The 10,243-nt window shown below is 48.0% G+C and overlaps 1 protein-coding gene across 2 annotated transcripts; it reads left to right on the plus strand.

Annotated features, from left to right (window-relative positions):
* The first annotated feature begins 5,896 nt into the window (after nt 1–5,896).
* Nucleotides 5,897–6,882, plus strand: ARL11 (ADP ribosylation factor like GTPase 11). Of its 2 annotated transcripts, none has more exons than XM_035323256.1 (2): nt 5,897–6,055; nt 6,190–6,882. In XM_035323256.1, the coding sequence occupies exon 2, from the start codon at nt 6,197–6,199 to the stop codon at nt 6,794–6,796; it is 600 nt and encodes a 199-aa protein (XP_035179147.1). In that variant the 5' UTR covers nt 5,897–6,055; nt 6,190–6,196; the 3' UTR covers nt 6,797–6,882. The 2 variants fall into 2 exon arrangements, with proteins under 2 accessions (XP_035179147.1, XP_035179137.1); XM_035323246.1 differs by having other exon boundaries at nt 5,898–6,055; nt 6,187–6,882.
* The last annotated feature ends 3,361 nt before the right edge of the window (nt 6,883–10,243 follow it).

The following is a 10,243-nucleotide window of genomic DNA, read 5'->3' on the forward strand; positions in this document are numbered from 1 at the left end:
TAGCTGCCTTTCCTGACACTGCTAGGAAGTGGTGAGAAGGTGGAGCTATGTAAACAGAGCTTTGATCCTATTTAGTACTGTATCAAAGACCTGCTTATTTATATTATTCGGAAACCCAGTTGTTTAAACAGGTACTGATACACATCCCCCAGTCAAAGCTTTTATTCACATGGGTTTAAGTTTCTTGTCATTACTTATTGCTAATGTCAGCAGGTACAGTTAAGTCCTTAAACACCTCACAGTAGTTGCAGTTACCATGTCTGAGCTTTACAATGGGCTGAGACAGCTAAAAAAAAGTGCTCTGTGTGGAGCAGAAGTCACCGTATAACCTAGTGAATGCTTCTTACTGGTCTTTGTTCTTTTTCTTTCTGCTAGGCTTTTTATAGAAGCCAACAATAACAAAAAAGTCTTCTCTCATCATTTTTTTTTTTTCTAGAAGGAAAAGGGATATGAAATCTTATATCCTTCTTGGAAAAGTTATGACAGACTGGAAATGTTATGAAAGCACTAAATAGGTCAACCAGGCAAAGTGCTACCCTGAGACTTTTTATTGTTATTTTGTAGCAATTAATTGCTTATCGCAATGTACTGCCAATGTAACTCATTGCTGACTTGGATGAGTTAGCTCAGATGCTGGCATCTCGCTCTTGCACTGAAGTTTTCAACTTCCATCTCATGAAGCTGGTAGCAGATGACTATGCAGATGTCACAGCAGATGACTATGAAGTCCTTTTCTCAAGTGACAAAACTCAAAGCATTGGAGATACAGAACAAACAATAGCATGGCATTGAACTGCACCCCAAACCGTAATGTAACTTGAATCAGCAGATTCATTCTGAGGTGCACGTTGTTGAAACGAGATCACAAAGTGCCATAGTCACAGATAAATTCAGGTTTAGTAGAATTTATAACCTTTTGTCAGTTTTAGATGAAAAAGCCTGCCTGTATCTGCAGCTCTGTAAGGAACCACAGTGAAGAGAGTGATGATGGCAGCTGTCAATGACCTGTTAAAGGATACTGAAAGAAAATTTCAGAATGTTTCTCTCCTCTTTGTTCAGCATTATGCTTTCCATCACTTGGTTAGCTTCTCTCATTCAAACTGCAGAGTCCTGGGACATGATGCCAGCTGATACGAAAACAATCTGGAGCTGGATATCCCCTACGCACAGCTGGCACCTTATTCCACTCTGTTCTGCAGTCCTCACCATCAGCTTTCTATAGATGTGAAAGAGTAGGTGCACTAAACATACCTACAGCTCTTCAGCAAAATCCGTTTTGAAGTGATCCTGCCACAGGAGGGTGCCGAAGGAAGTCCTCCCCCGACCAAAGCAGGGAGCTCCAACCCTGGAGGTTTGGCAGCAGCTGTTTGATTCCTCTGGAGATGGCCTGTCCACCGAGAAATGTGTGAGCTAACAGTGACACTCCGTGGTGAGCCAGATACAATGCAATAGCTCGATTTTCGCAGGTTTTTGCTTTGTCCATTGTATCAGATGGCAAGGTACTAAAGCTGGATTTGTGTGTTTCAAAACAGTTTCCTTCTCACTAAGATGAGCCTCAGTGTACCTCCAAGTTGTAATTTTGGCTGCCTGTAGTATTAACGGATTCAGACGAGATATTACCTATAGTATAGGTAGTGCGAGTAAGTAGGCAGTGTGGTTATGCATCACTAAATAGGGCTGCCTCAATAGCAACTGAGGAAATACTGAAAAATAAAATACGGATGGAGGAGCAAACACGTGAAAGGATGGAGTAAGAGCCTTTTAAAAACAAACAAACCAACAAACAAACACATTTTTGTAAGTGTACCGTTTTTTGCTATTTTTTTTTTTCTTTTCACATAGAAACATTAAGAATAATGGAATACATGAGATTCGGGTGTTTCAAGATAGAGTTATATTTTAACTATTTTTTAAGGTGAAGACAGCAAGTATGCAGCACACAGCGTGAAATACATGACCTAAACTGAGACAGAGGCTAACCATAAGAGGAAGGGCTAATAGATAGTGTCAAAAAGGGGAGTGAGAGCATTAGGATAGGTGAGGAAGCTGAAGAAGCTCAATTTTGAATCATCCTGAGGAGACAGATCTGAGATGTTAAGAGTCAAGGAAGAAGAGATTGGTGAGCTTAAGAGGTAAGAAGAAGGACCTGGAATGAGAGTTTCAGTGGTATAGGTAGAAAAGTACAGCCCTGTGCCAATTTATCTAGGAAGAAGACAAAACAATTTGGGTCTCATGAATAAATGAAACTACAGAGAGAACCTGCATCCTGGTACAATTCTAAACAGCTTTGAAAATGATTGGAGTAACAACATTTATGAAATATCCTCAAAAATTGCATACAACAGATGTAGTAACTCAAACTTCAGGCTGCTGGAGCCCAGTAGCCACAGGTAGTGGTCTTGGAGGTTTCTCCCCCAACAGCTTTCAAATGCAAACTTGTGGCATGGGGGGCAACTTGTGTGGTTGTGCAAGGTGGAGCTCAGCTTTAAGCTGTTCTTCACAGAGCTCAGCCATGGCCAGTTTGGTGCTCCTGGCCAAAAATACTCTGGTGAGAGAGGCTCAAAATGGGGTAGTAAGTTCTTCATTTGGGGTTATGAAGAAGGACATGGTCAGAGGAGGGGAGCAGGGGCAGCTGGGGATGGTCTGTGAAGGGGGCAGCCCCATTGCAGCAGCACTCATGGGCTGGAGCACCACCTGCCAGTGCTGAGCAAGGAAACCCAAATTTCTTGGGACGTGCTGGGTATTGGGGCTGGGAGAGATTTCAGCTGAGGGTCCTGGACCCTGGCAGAAGTGCTCTGGAGGTAAGAGCAACTCTTCCAAATGCTTGATGGGCATGTGAAGGGCAGGTGCTCAATGTCTGCTGTGAATTTTATTGGGTGAATCTTGTCACTGAACTTTTGGAAGTAGGTCAACGACTTTGAGAAGCCATATGTTGTGAAGAGACATCACCACAGGCTTTCCTCCAGCCTGTCAAAGCTTGGGGCTGTGGTGCACTGCTCTCAGTGTGCTCTCAGCCAGCTTTTGAACCTCGGGACTCTGGCTCAGGAAGAGGCACCTTGGCTTCAGCTGCTGGCTCTTGCAGCTATCCATCAACACTGATTTTCAACATCTCAGGTTTGGAGATGGAGGCACAGTCTGTTTTTCTGGGCTGAGATCCACTTGTTGCTCCAAGCAGACACCATTGGGAGGAGAGGGATTTTCCCCCAACCTTCCCTCAGGTCAGACCTGCCTCTCAGCCCTGAAGGAGTGGTGCAGGAGCCCTCTGAAGGACCATGGACACTCATCCACATCTACTCCTGTTATTCCTGGCTCCACTCCAGGTTGTCTCCCCCTGGTGCTGCCTTCCAACGAGGTGACCTGGCCTGGAACAAAGCCCTGTCCCAGCTCCTTCCACCTGGGGACGCTGCTTGGGGACACCCCCTGGGGGGGTGGTGAGGCCCCTCCGTGCCCTGACACTCACATGGGTATTGTGACCATTACTTGGGCAAGATTTATGAGATCATTAAGAAATTCTGGGGAAAAAAATTAAGCACCCATATTATCTACAGAAAAGATTGGTTTATATATGTCTACATAACCATTGTGGCATGAAGGTTATCTGGACAGCCATGCTCAGAGCATCTTCATCTAGCCCTGAAGCGAGGTGGTCTCCAGAGGGAACCATCAGCTCTCGGCTTGTTCTCCAAAGCCCGTGCCTCGTGCTGTACTGCAAGCCCCCTCTTTGCCCTGTGTGCACCCCATGGAGTGTGGTCAAAATGCTTTGGCAGCAGAGACAGCGGTTCTGCAGTAACAGGAGTGTTTAGGGCGTGCGGAGGAGGGGGATTCTGTCCCATCACACGTTATTGCTCCTTGTGGTGAATATCCAGGAAACAGGGAAATGATAACAAGGAGCACACAAATAGAAATTCTATGAAATTATAAGCAGAATTAGCTATGATTGGCTTTGCTCCTGTGGATTCAGAGACATGAAAAAAAAGGCGAGACCATTTGTTCTGCCCGCATAAGACGTAGCTGGAGTGAGGGCTGCCCTCGCCTCTGAACACAGTTTCTGAATTATTTAGTGTGTAGCCTTTCTGCTCCAGCAACAGAATCACTCAGCGCTCATCTCATCTGCTTTTACTTTATTTTCTTCCAGTCTTTCTTACACAAAATTGCAGTTGCCCCCATGTATTATTTATTGGGATATTATGCTTTTATAACGTAGCTGTGGCTGGAACAGACTCGGTAAGTATCTTCTGCACCCTGTGTCTGGAACAGTTGGCAGGGAGAAAGGAAACAGACTAAAGTTCAATACCAGGGGTATGAGAAAGTAAAATAAAATAAAATAAAATGATAATAATAAAAAAAGAATATAGAGTTGCTTCCATTTCTCTATCTGCCCATGAATTAATCTACTCTGTTATTCTGGGTCACAGAATACTTAAAAGAAATCTTCGCTAAAACTGCACCCTAGTTGCATAGTTGCATTAGTTGCATTCTTTATTTCTTCTTCTTCTTCTTCCTTTTTTTTTTAAAAAAAAAAAAAATATTTAAATCCAGAAGAAGCCTATTTCTGTAGTGTGTTAGAGGGTGATGCAATCAAAGCCCATTGCAACATATTTCAAACAGTTGTTTGTCAGATGGTAGGATCTCCACCCTTAATTCCTGTATCTACTTTCCAGTTTACTTTAAATCAGTTTTATGAATGAACACCTCAAGCCTCAGAGAAGGTCAGCAGCGAAGGCAGGAGCATGGCAGGTTCAAGGGGCGGCCCACTAGACCCACTGGTGTTTCACAACATACCCATCACAAAGACCTTACAGCCCAATGCGATATGGGGAGGAAGGTTTTCCCAAAATGGAGAAGAAGCAGATTAAGGATCCAGACACCAATTTAACTAATTTTAAGGAAAAAAAAAGGACTCGGAGCAGTGGACAACCCTTGGGCCACAGCACAGACTGCGGGATGGGCGAGCAGCCCCCGGAGGGTGAGGATCACTGCGCTCCCTGCCACAGCTCCCTTGCTTTATTCCCATCAGTGCCGCATCCCACCCTTCTTTTGGTGTGTAGACCATTTCCAGAAGCGATGGCACATGAACACACGCTGCCTGCTTTATCGCACACGTGGCGGTGCGTTGCTGCCCGGAGATTATCTACGTGACAGCACTGCAGATAAGCGCTGGCTGCTGAGTTAACCTGGATCCCGAGCCAAGTAACACGTTCCACACACCCACAGACCTCGTGGTGGCACCCGGCGCCAACCAGCCCGAACGATGGCAGAGACCTGCACGGGACGTGCTTCAGCCTCTGCTTGCAGAAGTATCTAGCAAAGGATGGGCTGTAGGACCAGGAGGTCCCTTCCACATCCCCAGCAGCCTCTGGCATGTAAAGTTCAATTAGGGCCTCCTTGTTAAATGTTTTTTCCTTCTTTTAAGGGATTGCCCTCCCCCCTGCCAAGCCATAGAGGGCTGATTTGCCTCACGTACGGAAGTTAAAATGTGTTATCTCGACGTAATGAGTTTTATAGATTTTCAGGCTGGTCATCTTTCCACAGGACATTAAAAATGGTGTTTGTGTGCACTTCTTTAAACCCGTTGTTGCTGTCTGTGCAGCAGGTAGTAAAAGCCGATGCTGAACAGAGACTGGATTTGTGCTAGCACAAGATTGAAAACCCGTCAGTGCTGCTCATGTTGAAATCCACACCCTTAAGCTGTGATTCAGCAAATTCCCAGAGCAACCCTGTGCTTGAAACCCGGTTTCCTCCTGTCTGTCCGGGGGTGGATTTCCCCTCAAGAAGCCAATGAACAAAAGCTCATTTATTTCTGTCCACGATGAGGAGGAGGAAACGTGTCCCGCCGCCTCCCCACCTCTTCCTGCAACATGCTGCCTCTCCTCTGCGCCCGTTGCTGAAGGCTGCGAGTGGCGATGGAGGCTGGGGGCAGCGGAGCTGGAAGGCAGAAGCTGTCGCTTCGGACCGCGCTCCCTGGCTCTGCTCCACACCTCCAAAATAAGAGCTCTGCCTCGTCCAAGCTACGAAGAGAAGAAAAGCAAGCTGCCTGATCCTTTGTTCAGCAAACGTAAGCAAAGCAGAACCGAGTGCTCTGTTATTAACTGATATTATCCAGGAAATATACTTTTTTTTGGTCTACTTTCCTCTTTTTTTTTTTATTTATTTATTTTTTTTTTTATTTTTCCCCACTGTTTGCAGCAGGATCTCAATGGGGAAGCTGATCTCCAAAGGCCGGCGCAGAAGAGAAGCACGAGTGGTCATGCTGGGGCTCGACCTCGCTGGCAAATCCACCCTCCTCTACAGGCTGAAGAGCAGCCAGGCCATGGAGACGTGCCCCACGGTGGGCTTCAACGTGGAGTCCCTGCGGACGCCCTGCGGCGTGCCCTTCACCCTCTGGGACGTCGGGGGACAAAGCAGCCTCCGGGCCAGCTGGCCCCACTACCTGGAGGACACCAACATCCTCATCTTCGTGCTGGACAGCACGGACATGGCCCGGCTGCCCGAAGCTTTGGAGGCTCTGGAGGAAGCCCTGGGCCACCCCAGCCTGGCCGATGTCCCCATCCTCCTCCTGGCCAACAAGCAGGAGGTGCCCGGGGCGATGGCTCCTGCTGAGCTGGGGCAGCGGCTGCAGCAGGGACGGCTGAGGGGGCACCCGTGGGTGCTGCGGGGCTGCAGTGCCCTCACCGGACAGGGCTTGCAGGAGGCTCTGGGGGTCCTGGGTGAGCTGCTGAGGGGCGCGGGGCAGCGCTCCCTGTCCCTGGAGCAGCCTCTCGTTGGGCCAGCAGAGAGGAGGCAAGCCCTTGGGTGAGCCTCAGGTGGAGTCAGCACAGAGCTGAAGCTCAGGTGGACCCTGCATGGGGTTTGCCAGCAGGATGACAGCCTCTGGGCACCCCCTGAAAGAAGCAGACCTGCAGCTGGCACACATCGCGCTGAGAAACACCCAGCTGCTCACCAGAAGGAGCATTTTTGGATCCATTTCTCGGACGCTCACCACCAGCCACATCTTGCACCAGGCTCTGCTCATCGACTGCGTGGTGTCCAGTGTGTCAGCAGGGATGCTTTTTTGGCAGAGAAGCCCGTGAGGGATTTTTATCTTTCTCCCAGCCCTGATGCAGCTATCCTGATGGAGCAGGACTTCCAACAGTGGCTTCCGTGCAGCACCCGTGGGTATAACCTTCAAACGGTGGAAGCAAGTCGGGATTAGATGGTGTGACGCTGTTCCAGGATGTGTACTTACTAATTCCTTGTCTTTCTTTCCCATTCCTTATCTTTACTGAATACCGTTTTCAGGAAAATGGTACCTAACTTCCCTCGTGTTCTCTTTAAATATAAGGAAGTCAAATCCAAATTCTAGGTGCTTGGAAACATGCCTGCATGGCAAGACAACCTCTGAATATCCTCATGGTGGTCAAGGAGAAGCCCCCTCCACCTCAGATGTTTTGAAACTAGATGAAACTGCTCTGCAGGAGGTGGCCCAGCGTGGGCAGGCTGATAGCCAAAGGGCTCTCCATGCTCACCAGGTTCCAGGCAGCCAAAATTCCTGGCCCTGGAAGCTCACGGTGGGGCCAGGGTCCCAGTGAGGTCTCTGTCAGATCCCACTGAGCCTACTGGAGGAAGGACCTATGAAATGTGTGCCTTGGGGGCCCCCTGCACCCAAAATTCTCTTAACCAGGGTTAAAGTTAAGAGGTTTAGTGGTAGACCCTACTCTACTATGAAATGAATGAAAGTGGTGGGGCAAGGACAGCGGGAGAGGATACCATATTTTTAGGCAGCAGCAGTCGGCTGCTTTCAGGAAGGAACTCATTCAGCCCAGAATCACCAAAGAAAATGCACAAAGAAGCCTTCTGCTGCTCATACCAGTGCATTTCATGGCTCTTAAGGAATTAACCATCCAGCTGCTTCTGGTGCTGTGATTGGCCTCACTTCGTAGGAGGCAGCAGCTGGAACACAGAGCCTATCTAAACTCGTGAAGGAGCAGAACGCAACAAGCCACTTACGGGAAGGTCTCGATAAAAGATGTCCTTCCAAGTGAAAAAGGCACAATTTGTAGCTGTGTTCATACATAAAATATAATAACTATCATATGCGATAAAAGAGCGCTCTGGTATTGGTCTGGCCTGAGTGATCATGCTTATGAGTACCCATAACCTGCACTGAACTGTAAATGACCTCTATGGCAAACCTGTGTGCATGACAAGGAGGGTAAAAGCATGTCTTTAAATACTTTTGTATTTGTGGTTAACATAAGCAGACTGATCTGCCTTTGGCTTGTAGGTGGCCACCATTGGCTTCTAACAGCGTTTCCCAAGCACACATTGTGTTCTTGACTGTCAGAACCAAATGAAAACTTTTTTGTAAGGCACAAACATGCACTTGTATCGAGATAGAGATGAACAAACCCAGGTTACCTGTGCAACCCGATCGCCAGTGAATGGAGAGGACGAATCTTCCCAGGGGCCTGTCCGACCACATGGAGCAGCAGGCCTGGAGGTGCAACACAATAAAATTGAATTGCTGTGTCAAAAGTTACTCCTTGTTCAATTTGCTGGTGTTTTGGTAACGCATCTCACATGATACCAAACAGAGTATTGATCATTAGGGTCTGGGATCTGCAAGCTATTAAACTCAGCACAGATTGAAGAGTTGTTGTGCTGCTGCTTTACTCTTAGCTGGCTCTTGGTGTGTGCATTTGACTCTCCAAAATTGTCTGCTGGTGGTTAAAAAAAGGCACTGAAGTCTTCCTATTCCCCCAGGAGTGTTTCTTTGGCCCTTTCAAGAGACAACGTAGGCTCTCCTGGCAGCAAATAGAGGTAACTACAAGCCTTTGGTAGAGATTAGCAATTAAACATCAAGTTAGCAAAGTGGGAAGTGGTGAAGAAGGGGATCTCATGGCAGGGCCTGAAGCAGAAGAGGCAACATCCCAGTTACTGACAGCATCCTCACGTCCCTTGAAGGAGGAGTTTGGCACGATACTCCATCTCATGGGGCAACATGTGACTTACTGCCCTTGCTTTCTGGAAATAGGCGTTGCTTGACTCAATCACATTACCCCGCTCACTCACGCCCTTGTTAGAGTCTGATGAAATGATGCTGGGACATTCTGTTTGAAACAGCAGCACAGAGTTCACTTCTAATTATCTTCTCTTTCCTCCTGTGTTGCAAAGCATGTGAAAACAAGTAAATCTACCCACTCCTGCCCTGTCCTAATCCGATGCTTACACAATGGCGAGCAGAAAATACTTCAAATCTGGTGGCTAAAACCTTATGGCCAGAAGTAGCCAAGTCATAGGATAGCAAGGGCTGGGAGGGACATCCACCCAAAACATGGCTTAAGGCAGGGTCAGCTCCAAAGCTGGATGTGGCTCTGAGGTTAAATCAGGTTGCTGAAGGCATGGTGAAGTGCTTTTGAGTATCTCCAAGGATGGAGGTTCAACAAACCAACACCTTCAGAGACCTGGTATGTATTGAAGTTTACAGCAACTTAAGTTAACCAAAATTCATAACTGTGCATTCATTTCTCAGTTGCTGCTCCACTGAGAAGAACCATACTGGCAAGTGTGGTGGTCAATGGCTGGTGGCCAATGGCTCTGTGTCCAGGTGGGGGCTGGTGACGAGATCCCTTAGGGGTCTGTGCTGGGACAGGTGCTGTTCAATACCTTTAGCAGTAACCAAGACAGTGGGATCGAGTGCACCCTCAGCAAGTCTGCAGATGACACCAAGCTGAGTGGTGCAGCCATAGCCCAGAAGGAAGGGATGCCATCCAGAGGGACCTGGGCAGACTGGAGAAGTGGGCCCACGTGAACCCGATGAGGTTCCACAAGGCCAAGTGCAAGGTGCTGCACCTGGGCCGGGGCAATCCCAGCCATGAGCACAGACTGGGAGAAGAGCTCACTGAGAGCAGCCCCGCAGAGAGGGACTTGGGGTTCTGGTGGACAAGAAGCTGGACAGCAGCCAGCAGTGTGTGCTCGCAGCCCAGCAGGCCCATTTCACCACAGTCTTGGTGAACATCCTGAGATCAGACAGAAAACAGGAGATTTTTGTGGTGGCAGGGAGAGGGCTGGGATCACTGCCAAGGGACAACTTAAAGAGGGAGCAGGTGGCCCTGGGGCATGTGAGGAGGAATTGGAAGAAGGGAGCACAGAGGCAACAGCCCTGGGGATCGTCTTGGGGAGGAAAGGTCAATAAGAATGAAAACAGCTAAGGATAGCTGTTTTATTTGTTTGTTTTTCTTTCCCAGATACACACAGAAGAAAA

Source organism: Oxyura jamaicensis, chromosome 1, assembly GCF_011077185.1.
Source record: "Oxyura jamaicensis isolate SHBP4307 breed ruddy duck chromosome 1, BPBGC_Ojam_1.0, whole genome shotgun sequence".
Taxonomy (NCBI): domain Eukaryota; kingdom Metazoa; phylum Chordata; class Aves; order Anseriformes; family Anatidae; genus Oxyura; species Oxyura jamaicensis.